General features: G+C 39.0%; 1 protein-coding gene across 10 annotated transcripts in view; it reads left to right on the top strand.

The window, feature by feature from the left end:
- LOC147572807 (ankyrin repeat domain-containing protein 26-like) overlaps positions 1-17300 on the top strand; it is a 626452-nt gene that overhangs the window by 267735 nt on the left and 341417 nt on the right. For 6 of the 10 annotated variants that reach the window (XR_015245800.1, XR_015245802.1, XR_015245801.1 and 3 more), the window contains 3 exons: positions 691-837; positions 5200-5293; positions 9424-9518. The exons of 2 other annotated variants lie outside the window; for them this stretch is intronic. Coding sequence is in view for 1 of the 8 variants with exons in the window: in XM_086693297.1 (XP_086549423.1) it covers positions 9424-9618 (195 nt within the window). In the remaining 7 variants the exon portion in view is untranslated. Of the gene's footprint in view, positions 1-690; positions 838-5199; positions 5294-9423; positions 9756-9822; positions 9919-17300 lie in introns of those variants that run through there. 2 more of the 10 variants (XR_015245799.1, XM_086693297.1) reach the window with 2 other exon arrangements.

The following is a 17300-nucleotide window of genomic DNA, read 5'->3' as shown; positions in this document are numbered from 1 at the left end:
TTCCTTCCTTCCTCCTTCCTTCCTTCCTCTTTTCTTTCTTTTTCTTTCTTTCCTTCTTTCTTTTTTTCTTTCTTTCTTTCTTTTCATGTTTCTTTATTCATTAGAGAGAGAGAGAGAATGCAAGAAGGGGAGGGGCAGGGAGAGGGAGAGCGAGAATCCTGAGCAGGCTCCTGACTGTCAGCACAGAGCCTGATGCGAGGCTTGAACCCACAGAATGTGAGATCATTCCCTGAGCCAAAATCAAGGGTCAGACACTCAACCAACTGAACCACACTGGCACCCCCTGCAACCTTTTCATTGTTTAAACACAGATTATACTTTCATTTCCAAGAAAATCATGATACTGCCATTTTATTGAGTGCTATCTGAAAATGTGCTTGGTTTTTCTTAGCTTTCTGATAATCATGAGAAAACACAAGATCGGTTGCATAAAAACCACATGTTGCAGGATGAAATTGTCGTGCTAAGACTGGAAAGAGACACCATAAAATATCAGAACTGGGCAGGGAGATAACACCTTTTGTGTCTTTAACTGAATTCAGTGAACAGGAATGTGTATGTGTTACAAAAAGACGGTGAATTGATGTATGTGTTGATATTTCTCAAAGGACGTATGTGAGAGTTGTCTATTATTAACATAATTTAATAATAAGATGATTTAGAAAATCAGTAACAGAAATGTCTTATTAGGTAGTTGCGAGACAACTTCAACAAGAACTGGCTGATACTCTGAAGAAACAGTCTATGTCAGAGGCTTCCCCAGAGGTTACGTCATATCTTCCTCTGGAAGATGAAACACAGGATCTCAAGAAGAAATTAGCTCGAATCAGAAGTCAGGTATGTAGTAAGTGTAACCTGTCAACAGCTAACTTATAGCTGGTTAAATAATATAAAGTGTTTTAGGATACCAATTTCCATGGACCGCTTTCTTTGGTATTTTCATTGTAATGAATTTATTATGATTTTAGTATCTTTACAATGCATTTATTTCATAAACTTCTGCCTCTCCTTCTCCTATTTGTGTTATACATTGTTTTCTTATAATACTTACTCTTAGGAAAGTTGAGGCTTTTGTATCCTTCCCCACAGAAATTGAGAGACTTTTTTCGTTCTTTCTTTAATTTAAAATTTTTGTGACAGTTTATTTATTTATTTTGAGAGAAAAAGAGTGAGAGAGAGTGTATGCATGCGTGTTAACACGGGAGGGGCAGAGAGAGGAGAGAGAGAGAATCCCAAGCAGGCTCCATGCTGTCAGTGTAGAGCCAGTGTGAGGCTCAGTCTCATGAACCATGAGATCATGACCTGAGCTGAAAGCAAGAATTGGACGCTTAACTGACGTAGCCACCCAGGTGTCCCAAGAGACTTTTGTCCCCTACTAAACAATGTTTTTTAATGATATCTCTATTACCATGATGAGGCAAGCTGGATCAAATCAGAAGATAATGTTTAATGGGATGTTTCAGATAATTGTCTTAGTTCTCATCTTCACTTTTGAGAAGAATGCATATTGATTTCAGGATGACTTGTACAGAAAGATCACTTAACAAACCACTTGAACTTCGGCATTTCCTTCATTTTCTTTGCCTTTTACACATATTGTCAAAGCACGGAAATATTCAGATCATGTATAGTATGGGCGCCCAAAAGCGAGAATTAAGAACATTCTCTGTGTCCTGCCATTGGGTTTTTTTTTTAAGCTATTTTGAGGTACAAAACACATACCATAAAAGTCACCCATTTGCCACGCACAGTTCACTGTCTCTGTGTACACTCATGCAACCATCACTGCCATCAAGTAGAATGTTTTCGTCACCCTGAAAGGAAACCCTTACCCGTTGCCCCCAGCCTCAGGCAACCACCAGTCTACTACTTGGTCTCTCAATGGAGTTGCCTCTTGTGAATATTTCATATAAATGGAGTCACACAACGTGTGGTCCCTTGGGACTAGCTAACTTTACTTAATGTTTTCTGGGTTCATCTGTGTTGGTTACAGCTTATATCAGTGCTTCATTTGTTTTTATTGTCAAACAGTACTCCATTGTGGGTTAAGGCCCTTGTTCATTCATCAGTTGATGGACCTTTGGGTTGTGTCCATTTCTTGCCTATTAATACTGCTGCTTATGAACATTTATGTAGTTCTTGTGTGGACACCCGTTTTTAATGTCTCTGCCATCAGATTTTATCCTCTGAGTTAATTGGGTTGATTTCACCATCTCTCAGCCGTTACGCATGCTGTCCTTACTGTCTTTCTAGTTTCTGTTCCTCTTGAGTAAACCTATGTTATTCAGACTTGGCTCACAGTCTCCTTTCCAATGAACTTTCTCTGACTGTTGTAACTCCCATTAGCTTTAACTCTCTTGACACTTGTCATCTAGCCTGTGCAGAACAATTTAGTCCTTTATTTGACATTGTTTTTATTTTTTTCATGACAGGTAATTTCGTCTTCCTAAGTATAAATTTAAGGGATAGTAATATTTGATACGTGTGATACTTATCCTTGTATAAATTGAAAATACTTTAACTTAACAGTTTTTCCGATAAAATTAAGTACTTTATACCGTATCAGTAAATTCTTCTTGGAAACATTGGTATAGCAAAGCTTTTATTCTAAATGTATGCTAAGAAATGAAATACTAAATTGAGGGGTGCCTGGCTGGCTCCAGTCTGATCAGAGTCTGCCTTTGGCTCAGGTCATGATCTCCATGTTCTTGAGATGGAGCCCTGCATTGGGCTTTCTGCTGTCAGCAGAGCCTAATTGGATCTGTTGTGTCCCTCACGTTCTGCGCCACTCAGTCTCGTGCTCTGTATCAAAAAATAAACGTTAAAAAATGTGTGTATATCTCTCTACACACACACAAAGACACACACACACGCTTATATAAGTAAAACTATTAATGAAAGCACTTAATCAAATAGAGGAGAAATGTTCAATCAAATGTTTAGGTTTTTTTTTTCCCTCTCACTATGAAAAAGCATGCTAAATTTGTCTTTCTTTCTTACACAGCCAGAACTGTGATTTATAGATTTGTATTACTTTACCAATGCAAATATCTGGGGACAGCTTTTCTGATATGCTTTTACCCCAAACCCTTAATCTCTTCATCAGAGTACATGCTAAAGCAGCCTAACGTAAAGAGTATGGACATGAAATGATTGAGGAACTTTAGTTTCGCAAGACTCATTTATTTCCATGTCAGTGGCTTTCCCTTGCCTCTGATGGTCATGTAAAGGATCTACTACTCAGTCAAGGAGGTGCTATTTGTACCGTAGTCTGTGAGCATTGTCCACTCAGTGGTATAGAGAGGAAGTAAGTTAAAAGGATTATAAGTGGAAAAAAGTACTGTTGGCTAGTGGCATTGGCAAAGTTTTTTGAAGTACTGAGGAAATATTCTGGGCCTCATGCTCCCCATTTGCTACCACTTGCGGTGGAATGAAGAATAACTTCAGTATAATTTGTATAGGGGAAAACTTGTATTGGCAGGCCACCTGCCTAAACTATCACATTGTATTGGAACACAAACTACAGCAACAGTAATCATGCTACATGCAGACACTTAGAGCTATGTGCCACGTACCCTTCTAAGTTGTTCATCTATTATTTCCTAATGTAATCTTCCCAACATCCCAATGGGGTAGATACTATTATTATTTATTTTGAGATCACTTTTTTAAAGTCCTTTGTTTTGAGAGACAGAGAGAGACAGAGAGACAGAGAGATTTTGGGGAAGGGCATGAAGGGAGAGAGAGAAAAAGGGAGAGAGAGAGAGAGAGGGAGAGAGAGAGAGAGAGAGAGAGAGAGAGAGAGAGAGAGAGAATCCCAAGCAGGCTCCTCACTGTCCATGCAGAGCTTGATGTGGGGCTCAATTACATGACCCTGTGATCATGTCCTGAGCTGAAATCAAGAGCCAGACACTGAACCGACTGAGCCACTCAGGTGCCCCAGTAGGTGCTGTTATTACCTTCATTTTACAGATGCAGAGATTGAGACATGGAAGTTTTAGGTAGTGTGCTCAAGGTCATACAGCTCATAATGAGCAGAACTGGGAAATCAGACCCAGGCATTCTGGCCCCTACTAGGATATTGCTTCTCAAATTCTTCCATGAAATATCTTGTCACTGAAAACAGCGTGTTCAGTTTCATAATCACGAGAATAGGAACGTAATTCACCTATGTGAATATGTAAAATCATAGTTGATGTGGTGCTTGGAATATGAAAATAGAAATGTTTACCATAAAGTAAATTCCTATATATCCTCCATTTGACCAATAGATACATTTGTACATTTATGTGATCATATATAATTTAAAAACATTAACGATGTTATGTTTTTGTAGGAGAGTATGGTTGGTAAACTATTCTGTAAGAGTATTGAAACATTTCATCTTTGTAGGCCATAGTCTCTGTTGTAGAAGCTGAACTCTTTTGTTATGATCTCAAAGTAGCCATCAATCAGCATGTAGAGGAGAGGGTGGCTGGCTCCAAAAATATTTTACTTACAGCGGCGCTTGGGTGGGTTAGTTGGCTGAGGTCCTGACTCTTAATTTCCACTCAGGTCATGATCCCAAATCCCACATCATGAGACTGGTCATGAGACCGAGCCCCACATCAGGCTTCACCCTGAGCTAGCAGCCTGCTTACAATTTTCTCTGTCTCTCCCTCTGTCTCTCTCCCCCACTTCTGCATGCTCTCTCTCTCTCTCTGTCTCTCTCTCAAGTAAAAAAAAAATTAGTTAAAGAAACCGATGATGGTTTTCTACTGGATTTTCAGTGGTTAAAATTATTTTTTCTCTATTTTAGTTGCAAGAAGAACAGAAACGACCTGGAGAGGCCACAAGATATGCTGAGGAGATGAAAGATCATGTGCAAAAGTATAATTTAAACCTCACAGAAAATAACTTGTTTATTTATAAAGCAGATAAACAGTGTAGTATGGGAAATGTATTAGTTATGCCAGTATATCATTGTTAAGCTGGATACAAATACCAGCTTTGAGCTATTTTTAAATGCAGAATTGTGGCATATTATCTCTGAATTTTGCACCTTATCCACAAAACACGGTGAGAAAAATGGCACAATTCCCAAATCTTCCTCTTGACAACATTTTAAGGATTTCTGTAATACCCTCATTTGTTCAGTAAGTATGTGATGTTGTTTTAAATTTATGTGTGAGAATAATTATCTTAAGTTCTGCATTTTAGGCTACAGGTTAAAAATGCCACACAAGAAGCAACCATCAAACATCAAGCGGCCCAGATTCAAGATCTTGAGAACAACGTGATAAAGACAAGTTTGGTAAGTCGATCTCTTAATGTCTGTCCTACTGAAAAGGAATCCGTATTTCACTAGTAGTAGTACATAAGAATGTTTTGGATCCCATGGAAAATCTAACTGCTGCAAAGGTTTGGTTGATATTGTTCCTACTTGCTACTAGTGATGTAATTCTTCTATATAGATGAAGTTGATTGAATTCATAAAGTAATGATGTTTATAGTGAGATTTTCATAAAAAAACATTGTGAGAATCTAAAAAAAGCAACATTTTATATATACCACATTGAGCATTTTAGTCCACCTTTGGCTACTGTTAATAATGCTGCTGTGAACGTTGGCATACAGATGTGTGAGACTCCCTGCTACTATTTTTCAGCGTGTTTCAAACGTCCCCAATCTTTGAGTGATCATTTGATCTTGAATTCTGACATTCTCTTGTAATCTCATGCCTTCAGTGAGAGTTTGAGAACGGTTTATTTTAATGATGATTTGTTGTAATTAGTAATTACAAGTTTGCAATTTATTCTCTTCATTAACAATGACCGGCAGATCATTATGCAAACGTCCTTCTCAAAGGAATGGACTTTTCTCCTTGTTGGATTTTGTAAAGGAAAAGAAATGCCAGTGAAAAAGGAGAAATGGTTTCTCTGTCAGAGACTTACCTAGTAACATAGTGCTCCTACCATTGCAAGTTCAGACTCATTTTTTTTTCCATTCACGTGAGTTAATCAGCCTTTCAGAGATTTCACAATTCAATCTCAGAAAAGACTAATGTGCCATTCAAGATTCTCATTTATTCATATGTAGTGAAACCCCAACTGTTTTCCAAGCAGAACAGTGAATGTCATCCGACTCTCACCCTCCTTTGGAGGATGCTCATTGTACATCCTAAGTGGGAGCAATGAGGTAGATACACTGACCAACTCGTTTCTGTCAGTCACAAAAGCTATATAATATACATGCAAGTTTCATTAGGCAGCTATACCCGTCAGGGGAACTAGAATATTGTGTTGACTGGTTCTTTGTATGACTGAGGGGACATTGAAAACTACTTTCTTTTCTGTACGTCTTATTAATGAGTCACATTGTAATAGGAAATTTTTCATGCGAGTAATATGACACTCTGTTGATCAGTCTTCTATGAATGAGAGTGCTAGGCATGGTCCTGCTACTGTGTCCTAAAGAAATCATTAAGGTCTCAAAAACTAAAATCTGTAAGGATATCCGAAACTGATGAAGCTTATTAAAGAATAACGAGGGATTTTCTGTACATCTCTATAGAAAGGAATTAGGGTTATGGCATGAAATTACCTGACACTTTAAAGTGTTCCCTGTGAAACAAAAACTTAGATAGCTTTCAGCCAACTGAGTCCATAGCTCTGACTTCTCTAGAAGGTCCTTATCTCCTGAATCCCCAAACCAGGGGCTACCTGGGTGAAGATATTTGATGCACACAATTTTGAGGTGAAGAATCTGGATTGGGAAGAAGAGGTAGCTGTAGCCAACTTAACCTTCCTAACAGTATAGTCAGGTATGGGTCTGAAAGGAACTTCAGAAGACTTCCGTAAGTTGAAATCTCTATGGACGAAGAAATTACTCAAAAGGAAACAAAGGCAAACCAGTGATCATCCAGCCCTTGTGATAAATGTCGTGTTATAAAGAAAAGCGAGACAGAGTATGCTGGTCAGCATCCTACGGGTAAGGGTGCTCCCTAAGACTCAATAAGAAAAACACACTCAAAGTAACACCGAAAAGAGTCCAAATAAAATGTACACGATTAGCTGTCTACAAAGGTACTCCATGTCAAGTAATGATTTTTGAGTGCGCGGTTGAGATGCTGTCTGTGAGCACCTAGATGGAAGAGCGAAAAGGACACATGGCCTAGGTAAAGGGGCCAAAGCTGGAAATGTGAATTAGAGAATCTGGTTTTGAAGCCTTAAGAGCAATTCAAAACACAGATAGCAAGGGGCAAGGACTTAATGTCAGGGGTTGCCGTCCTTCAGAAATAAGGTGTGGTTAAAAGAGCAGAGGGAGGGCATGGTCATTTTTCTCAGCTGCTGCTGAAAAGTGAAGCAGGATAGAGACCTTAATAAAATTAAAAACACACAAAAAAAGAGGTTCTTGATGACCCTCAAAATGTCTTAGTGGAATGATAGGAGTGAAAGTTAGATTTTAGTGTAAAAGAAGGAAATAAGTGAAGAAAAGTTGAATCTGTGGATGAGACGATACATTAAAGAATGTTCGAGTCCACTGCAAGGGGAGAAGCAGCGTGATAGATGGACAAAGCTTCAAAAGTTAAGCAAATGGTTAATAGAAAAGGAGAAATTGAAATCTTTCTTCCTTATGCAGCTGGTGCTGTGATTTACAGATGTGTAGCACTTTACCAACTACAAAGCTCTGGGGCCAGCTTTTCTGATATGTTGTTACCACAAAGCCTTAATCTCCACATCAGAGTACCTGCTAAAGCAGCCTAATGTAAACAGTGTGGGCATGAAATGATTGAGGAACTTTGGTTTAGCAAGACTCCATTATTTCCATGTCAGTGGCTTTCCCTTGCCTCTGATGGTCATGTAAAGCATCTATTACTCAATGTAAGAGGTGCTATTTGTACCGTAGTCCGTGAGTATTGTCCACTGAGTAGTATAGACAGGGAGTTAGTTAAAAGTATTATAAGTGGGAAAAAACAAGTACTGTTTGCTAGTGGCATTGGCGAAAGTTGTGTGAAGTACTGAGGAGAGATTCTGGGCCTCATGCTCTCCATTTGCTGCCACTTGTAGTGGTATGAAGAACGACTTCAGTATAATTTGTATAGGGGCCCACTTGTATTGGCATGCCACCTGCCTTAACTATCTCATTGTATTGGAACGCAAAATACAGCAACAGTAATCATGCTAAATGCATACACTTAGAGCTGACTATGTGCCACGTACCCTTCTAAGTTGTTCACGTATTATTTCCTAATTTTATATTCCCAAGATCCCAGTGAGGTAGATCCTATTATTATTTATTTTTCAGATCACTTTTATAAGATTATTTTGAGAGAGAGAGAAAGAGAGAGACAGAGAGACAGACAGAGATTGTGGGAAGAGCAGGTAGGGGGAGAGAGAGAGAGAGAGAGAGAGAGAGAGAGGGAGAGAGAGAGAGAATGCCAAGCAGGCTCCTCGCTATCCACGCAGAGCTGGATGTGGGGCTCAATCACGTGACCCTGAGATCATGTCCTGAGCAGAAATCAAGAGCCAGACGCTGACCCGGCTGAGCCACTCAGGTACCCCAGTAGGTGCTGTTATTACTTTCATTTTACAGATTTAGAGACTGAGACACGGAAGTTTTAGGTACTGTGCTTAAGGTCATACAGCTCATAACCAGCAGAATTGGGAATTCAGACCCAGGCTTTCTGGCTCCTACTAGGATACTGCTTGTCAAACTCTTCCATGAAATATCTCGTTGTCACTGAAAACAGCATGTTCAGTTTCATAATCACGAGAACAGCAATGTCATTCACCTATGTGAATATTGAAAATCATAGTTGATATGGTGCTTGGAATATGAAAACAGAAATGTTTACCATAAGGTAATTTCCTATATTTCCTCCATTTGACCAGTAGATACATTTGTATTTTTATCTCACCATATATAATTTAAAACCATTAACAACGTTATGTTTTTGTAGGAGAGTAAGATTGGTCAACTATTCTGGAAGAGTATTGAAACGTTTTCGGCTTTGTAGGCCATAGTCTCTGTTGTAGAAGCTGAACTCTTTTGTTATGACCTAAAAGTAGCCATCATTCAGCATGTAGAGGAGAGTGTGGCTGGGTCCAATAAGATTTTAGTTACAGGGGTGCTTAGGCGGCTTAGTTGGTTGAGCGTCCTGACTCTTAATTTCCACTCAGGTCATGATCCCAAACCCCACATCATGAGACCGGTCATGAGACCGAGCCCCACATCAGGCTTCACCCTGAGCTTGCAGCCTGCTTACCTTTTTCTCTGTCTCTCCCTCTGACTCCCTTCCCACTTGTGTGTGCTCTCTCCCTCTCTGTCTCTCGTTCAAGTATAAAATAACAACAACAAAAAAAAAACATTTAGTACAGAAACAGGTGATGGTGTTCAACTAGATTGACAGTATTTAAAAGTATTATTTTTTCTTTATTTTAGTTACAAGAAGCACAGGAACGACATGCAGAGGCCGAAAGATACGCTGAGAAGATTAAAGATCATATGCTAAAGTATAATTTAAACCTCACAGAAAATAACTTGTTTATTTATAAAGCAGATAAGGAGTGTACTATGAGAAATGTATTAGTTATGCGAGTATATCATTGTCAAGCTGGATACAAATTCCAGCTTTGAGCTATTTTGCAATGCAAAATTTTGGCATCTTATCCCTCAATTTTGCACCATTGCCACAAAACACAACGAGAAAATTGGCACAATTGCCAAATCATCCTCTTGATACCATTTTAACAATCTGTAATACCCTCACTTGTTCAGAAGTTACACGATACAGTTTTAAAATTATGTGTGAGAATAATTATCTTGAGATCTGCATTTTAGGCTAAAGGTTAAAAACGCCAGGCAAGAAGCAACCATCACACATCAAGCGGCCCAAATTCAAGATCTTCAGAGCAACTTGCTAAAGGCAAGTTTGGTAAGTCGATCTCTGAATGATTGTCCTGAAAAGGAATCCTTATGTCACTAGTAGTAGTACATAAGAATGTTTTGGATCCTATGGAAATTTTCACTGATCAAAATATTTGGTTGATATTGTTTCTGCTTGCTACTAGTGATGTAATTCTTCTGTATAGATGAAGTTGATTGAATTCATAAAGTAATGATGTTTGTAGTGAGATTTAAATAAAAATATTGTGAGAATCTAAGAAGAGCAACATTTTGTATATACCACAGTGAGCATTTGGTTTAGTCCTCCTTTTGGCTATTGTATATAAAGGTGCTGTGAACATTGTCATACAGATGTGTGAGTCCCTGCTAATATTTTTCAGCGTGTTTCAAACGTCCCCAGTCTTTGAGTGATCATTTCATCTGGCATTCTGACTTTCTGTTGTAAACCCAACCCTTTAGTGAGAGTTTCAGAAAGAGTTCTTTTAATGATGATATGTTGTAATTTATAATTACAAATTTGCAACTTACTCTCTTCATCAACAATGACTAGCAGGCCATTATGCAAACGTCCTTCCCAAAGAATAGCCTTTTTTCTTTGTTGGATTTTGTAAAGGAAAAGAAATGCCAGTGAAAAAGGAGAAATGGCTGCTCTGTCAGGGCCTTACCTAGTAACATAGTTCTCCTACCATTGAAAGTTCAGAAACTCATTTTTTTCCATTCACTTGAGTTAATCAGCCTTTCAGAGATTTCAGAATTCAATTGCAGAAAAGACTAATGTGCCATTCAAGATTCTAATTTATGTAGTGAAACCACAACTGTTTTCCAAGTGGAACAGTGAATGTCATCCCACTCTCACCCTCCTTTGGAGGATGCTCATGGTACATCCTAAGTGGGAGCAATGAGGTAGATACACTGACCAACTCGTTTCTGTCAGTCACAAAAGCTATATAATATACATGCAAGTTTCATTAGGCAGCTATACCCGTCAGGGGAACTAGAATATTGTGTTGACTGGTTCTTTGTATGACTGAGGGGACATTGAAAACTACTTTCTTTTCTGTACGTCTTATTAATGAGTCACATTGTAATAGGGAACTTTTCATGCGAGTAATATGACACTCTGTTGATCAGTCTTCTATGAATGAGAGTGCTAGGCATGGTCCTGCTACTGTGTCCTAAAGAAATCATTAAGGTCTCAAAAACTAAAATCTGTAAGGATATCCGAAACTGATGAAGCTTATTAAAGAATAACGAGGGATTTTCTGTACATCTCTATAGAAAGGAATTAGGGTTATGGCATGAAATTACCTGACACTTTAAAGTGTTCCCTGTGAAACAAAAACTTAGATAGCTTTCAGCCAACTGAGTCCATAGCTCTGACTTCTCTAGAAGGTCCTTATCTCCTGAATCCCCAAACCAGGGGCTACCTGGGTGAAGATATTTGATGCACACAATTTTGAGGTGAAGAATCTGGATTGGGAAGAAGAGGTAGCTGTAGCCAACTTAACCTTCCTAACAGTATAGTCAGGTATGGGTCTGAAAGGAACTTCAGAAGACTTCCGTAAGTTGAAATCTCTATGGACGAAGAAATTACTCAAAAGGAAACAAAGGCAAACCAGTGATCATCCAGCCCTTGTGATAAATGTCGTGTTATAAAGAAAAGCGAGACAGAGTATGCTGGTCAGCATCCTACGGGTAAGGGTGCTCCCTAAGACTCAATAAGAAAAACACACTCAAAGTAACACCGAAAAGAGTCCAAATAAAATGTACACGATTAGCTGTCTACAAAGGTACTCCATGTCAAGTAATGATTTTTGAGTGCGCGGTTGAGATGCTGTCTGTGAGCACCTAGATGGAAGAGCGAAAAGGACACATGGCCTAGGTAAAGGGGCCAAAGCTGGAAATGTGAATTAGAGAATCTGGTTTTGAAGCCTTAAGAGCAATTCAAAACACAGATAGCAAGGGGCAAGGACTTAATGTCAGGGGTTGCCGTCCTTCAGAAATAAGGTGTGGTTAAAAGAGCAGAGGGAGGGCATGGTCATTTTTCTCAGCTGCTGCTGAAAAGTGAAGCAGGATAGAGACCTTAATAAAATTAAAAACACACAAAAAAGAGGTTCTTGATGACCCTCAAAATGTCTTAGTGGAATGATAGGAGTGAAAGTTAGATTTTAGTGTAAAAGAAGGAAATAAGTGAAGAAACCTTGAATCTGTGGATGAGACGATACATTAAAGAATGTTCGAGTTCACTGCAAGGGGAGAAGCAGCGTGATAGATGGACAAAGCTTCAAAAGTTAAGCAAATGGTTAATAGAAAAGGAGAAATTGAAATCTTTCTTCCTTATGCAGCTGGTGCTGTGATTTACAGATGTGTAGCACTTTACCAACTGCAAAGCTCTGGGGCCAGCTTTTCTGATATGTTGTTACCACAAAGCCTTAATCTCCTCATCAGAGTACCTGCTAAAGCAGCCTAATGTAAACAGTGTGGGCATGAAATGATTGAGGAACTTTGGTTTAGCAAGACTCCATTATTTCCATGTCAGTGGCTTTCCCTTGCCTCTGATGGTCATGTAAAGCATCTATTACTCAATGTAAGAGGTGCTATTTGTACCGTAGTCTGTGAGTATTGTCCACTGAGTAGTATAGACAGGGAGTTAGTTAAAAGTATTATAAGTGGGAAAAAACAAGTACTGTTTGCTAGTGGCATTGGCGAAAGTTGTGTGAAGTACTGAGGAGAGATTCTGGGCCTCATGCTCCCCATTTGCTGCCACTTGTGGTGGTATGAAGAACGACTTCAGTATAATTTGTATAGGGGACCACTTGTATTGGCATGCCACCTGCCTTAACTATCTCATTGTATTGGAACGCAAAATACAGCAACAGTAATCATGCTAAATGCATACACTTAGAGCTGACTATGTGCCACGTACCCTTCTAAGTTGTTCACGTATTATTTCCTAATTTTATATTCCCAAGATCCCAGTGAGGTAGATCCTATTATTATTTATTTTTCAGATCACTTTTATAAGATTATTTTGAGAGAGAGAGAAAGAGAGAGACAGAGAGACAGACAGAGATTGTGGGAAGAGCAGGTAGGGGGAGAGAGAGAGAGAGAGAGAGAGGGAGAGAGAGAGAGAATGCCAAGCAGGCTCCTCGCTATCCACGCAGAGCTGGATGTGGGGCTCAATCACGTGACCCTGAGATCATGTCCTGAGCAGAAATCAAGAGCCAGACGCTGACCCGGCTGAGCCACTCAGGTACCCCAGTAGGTGCTGTTATTACTTTCATTTTACAGATTTAGAGACTGAGACACGGAAGTTTTAGGTAGTGTGCTTAAGGTCATACAGCTCATAACCAGCAGAATTGGGAATTCAGACCCAGGCTTTCTGGCTCCTACTAGGATACTGCTTGTCAAACTCTTCCATGAAATATCTCGTTGTCACTGAAAACAGCATGTTCAGTTTCATAATCACGAGAACAGCAATGTCATTCACCTATGTGAATATTGAAAATCATAGTTGATATGGTGCTTGGAATATGAAAACAGAAATGTTTACCATAAGGTAATTTCCTATATTTCCTCCATTTGACCAGTAGATATATTTGTATTTTTATCTCATCATATATAATTTAAAACCATTAACAACGTTATGTTTTTGTAGGAGAGTAAGATTGGTCAACTATTCTGGAAGAGTATTGAAACGTTTTCGGCTTTGTAGGCCATAGTCTCTGTTGTAGAAGCTGAACTCTTTTGTTATGACCTAAAAGTAGCCATCATTCAGCATGTAGAGGAGAGTGTGGCTGGGTCCAATAAGATTTTAGTTACAGGGGTGCTTAGGCGGCTTAGTTGGTTGAGCGTCCTGACTCTTAATTTCCACTCAGGTCATGATCCCAAACCCCACATCATGAGACCGGTCATGAGACCGAGCCCCACATCAGGCTTCACCCTGAGCTTGCAGCCTGCTTACCTTTTTCTCTGTCTCTCCCTCTGACTCCCTTCCCACTTGTGTGTGCTCTCTCCCTCTCTGTCTCTCGTTCAAGTGTAAAATAACAACAACAACAAAAAAAAAAACATTTAGTACAGAAACAGGTGATGGTGTTCAACTAGATTGACAGTATTTAAAAGTATTATTTTTTCTTTATTTTAGTTACAAGAAGCACAGGAACGACATGCAGAGGCCGAAAGATACGCTGAGAAGATTAAAGATCATATGCTAAAGTATAATTTAAACCTCACAGAAAATAACTTGTTTATTTATAAAGCAGATAAGGAGTGTACTATGAGAAATGTATTAGTTATGCGAGTATATCATTGTCAAGCTGGATACAAATTCCAGCTTTGAGCTATTTTGCAATGCAAAATTTTGGCATCTTATCCCTCAATTTTGCACCATTGCCACAAAACACAACGAGAAAATTGGCACAATTGCCAAATCATCCTCTTGATACCATTTTAACAATCTGTAATACCCTCACTTGTTCAGAAGTTACACGATACAGTTTTAAAATTATGTGTGAGAATAATTATCTTGAGATCTGCATTTTAGGCTAAAGGTTAAAAACGCCAGGCAAGAAGCAACCATCACACATCAAGCGGCCCAAATTCAAGATCTTCAGAGCAACTTGCTAAAGGCAAGTTTGGTAAGTCGATCTCTGAATGATTGTCCTGAAAAGGAATCCTTATGTCACTAGTAGTAGTACATAAGAATGTTTTGGATCCTATGGAAATTTTCACTGATCAAAATATTTGGTTGATATTGTTTCTGCTTGCTACTAGTGATGTAATTCTTCTGTATAGATGAAGTTGATTGAATTCATAAAGTAATGATGTTTGTAGTGAGATTTAAATAAAAATATTGTGAGAATCTAAGAAGAGCAACATTTTGTATATACCACAGTGAGCATTTGGTTTAGTCCTCCTTTTGGCTATTGTATATAAAGGTGCTGTGAACATTGTCATACAGATGTGTGAGTCCCTGCTAATATTTTTCAGCGTGTTTCAAACGTCCCCAGTCTTTGAGTGATCATTTCATCTGGCATTCTGACTTTCTGTTGTAAACCCAACCCTTTAGTGAGAGTTTCAGAAAGAGTTCTTTTAATGATGATATGTTGTAATTTATAATTACAAATTTGCAACTTACTCTCTTCATCAACAATGACTAGCAGGCCATTATGCAAACGTCCTTCCCAAAGAATAGCCTTTTTTCTTTGTTGGATTTTGTAAAGGAAAAGAAATGCCAGTGAAAAAGGAGAAATGGCTGCTCTGTCAGGGCCTTACCTAGTAACATAGTTCTCCTACCATTGAAAGTTCAGAAACTCATTTTTTTCCATTCACTTGAGTTAATCAGCCTTTCAGAGATTTCAGAATTCAATTGCAGAAAAGACTAATGTGCCATTCAAGATTCTAATTTATGTAGTGAAACCACAACTGTTTTCCAAGTGGAACAGTGAATGTCATCCCACTCTCACCCTCCTTTGGAGGATGCTCATGGTACATCCTAAGTGGGAGCAATGAGGTAGATACACTGACCAACTCGTTTCTGTCAGTCACAAAAGCTATATAATATACATGCAAGTTTCATTAGGCAGCTATACCCGTCAGGGGAACTAGAATATTGTGTTGACTGGTTCTTTGTATGACTGAGGGGACATTGAAAACTACTTTCTTTTCTGTACGTCTTATTAATGAGTCACATTGTAATAGGGAACTTTTCATGCGAGTAATATGACACTCTGTTGATCAGTCTTCTATGAATGAGAGTGCTAGGCATGGTCCTGCTACTGTGTCCTAAAGAAATCATTAAGGTCTCAAAAACTAAAATCTGTAAGGATATCCGAAACTGATGAAGCTTATTAAAGAATAACGAGGGATTTTCTGTACATCTCTATAGAAAGGAATTAGGGTTATGGCATGAAATTACCTGACACTTTAAAGTGTTCCCTGTGAAACAAAAACTTAGATAGCTTTCAGCCAACTGAGTCCATAGCTCTGACTTCTCTAGAAGGTCCTTATCTCCTGAATCCCCAAACCAGGGGCTACCTGGGTGAAGATATTTGATGCACACAATTTTGAGGTGAAGAATCTGGATTGGGAAGAAGAGGTAGCTGTAGCCAACTTAACCTTCCTAACAGTATAGTCAGGTATGGGTCTGAAAGGAACTTCAGAAGACTTCCGTAAGTTGAAATCTCTATGGACGAAGAAATTACTCAAAAGGAAACAAAGGCAAACCAGTGATCATCCAGCCCTTGTGATAAATGTCGTGTTATAAAGAAAAGCGAGACAGAGTATGCTGGTCAGCATCCTACGGGTAAGGGTGCTCCCTAAGACTCAATAAGAAAAACACACTCAAAGTAACACCGAAAAGAGTCCAAATAAAATGTACACGATTAGCTGTCTACAAAGGTACTCCATGTCAAGTAATGATTTTTGAGTGCGCGGTTGAGATGCTGTCTGTGAGCACCTAGATGGAAGAGCGAAAAGGACACATGGCCTAGGTAAAGGGGCCAAAGCTGGAAATGTGAATTAGAGAATCTGGTTTTGAAGCCTTAAGAGCAATTCAAAACACAGATAGCAAGGGGCAAGGACTTAATGTCAGGGGTTGCCGTCCTTCAGAAATAAGGTGTGGTTAAAAGAGCAGAGGGAGGGCATGGTCATTTTTCTCAGCTGCTGCTGAAAAGTGAAGCAGGATAGAGACCTTAATAAAATTAAAAACACACAAAAAAGAGGTTCTTGATGACCCTCAAAATGTCTTAGTGGAATGATAGGAGTGAAAGTTAGATTTTAGTGTAAAAGAAGGAAATAAGTGAAGAAACCTTGAATCTGTGGATGAGACGATACATTAAAGAATGTTCGAGTTCACTGCAAGGGGAGAAGCAGCGTGATAGATGGACAAAGCTTCAAAAGTTAAGCAAATGGTTAATAGAAAAGGAGAAATTGAAATCTTTCTTCCTTATGCAGCTGGTGCTGTGATTTACAGATGTGTAGCACTTTACCAACTGCAAAGCTCTGGGGCCAGCTTTTCTGATATGTTGTTACCACAAAGCCTTAATCTCCTCATCAGAGTACCTGCTAAAGCAGCCTAATGTAAACAGTGTGGGCATGAAATGATTGAGGAACTTTGGTTTAGCAAGACTCCATTATTTCCATGTCAGTGGCTTTCCCTTGCCTCTGATGGTCATGTAAAGCATCTATTACTCAATGTAAGAGGTGCTATTTGTACCGTAGTCTGTGAGTATTGTCCACTGAGTAGTATAGACAGGGAGTTAGTTAAAAGTATTATAAGTGGGAAAAAACAAGTACTGTTTGCTAGTGGCATTGGCGAAAGTTGTGTGAAGTACTGAGGAGAGATTCTGGGCCTCATGCTCCCCATTTGCTGCCACTTGTGGTGGTATGAAGAACGACTTCAGTATAATTTG

This window comes from Puma concolor, chromosome E4, assembly GCF_028749965.1.
Source record: "Puma concolor isolate L17-30 chromosome E4, mPumCon1.1.hap2, whole genome shotgun sequence".
In the NCBI taxonomy this organism is placed as follows: domain Eukaryota; kingdom Metazoa; phylum Chordata; class Mammalia; order Carnivora; family Felidae; genus Puma; species Puma concolor.
The sequence above is the reverse complement of the archived record's forward strand: the minus strand, read 5'-3'. Positions and strand labels throughout refer to the sequence as shown.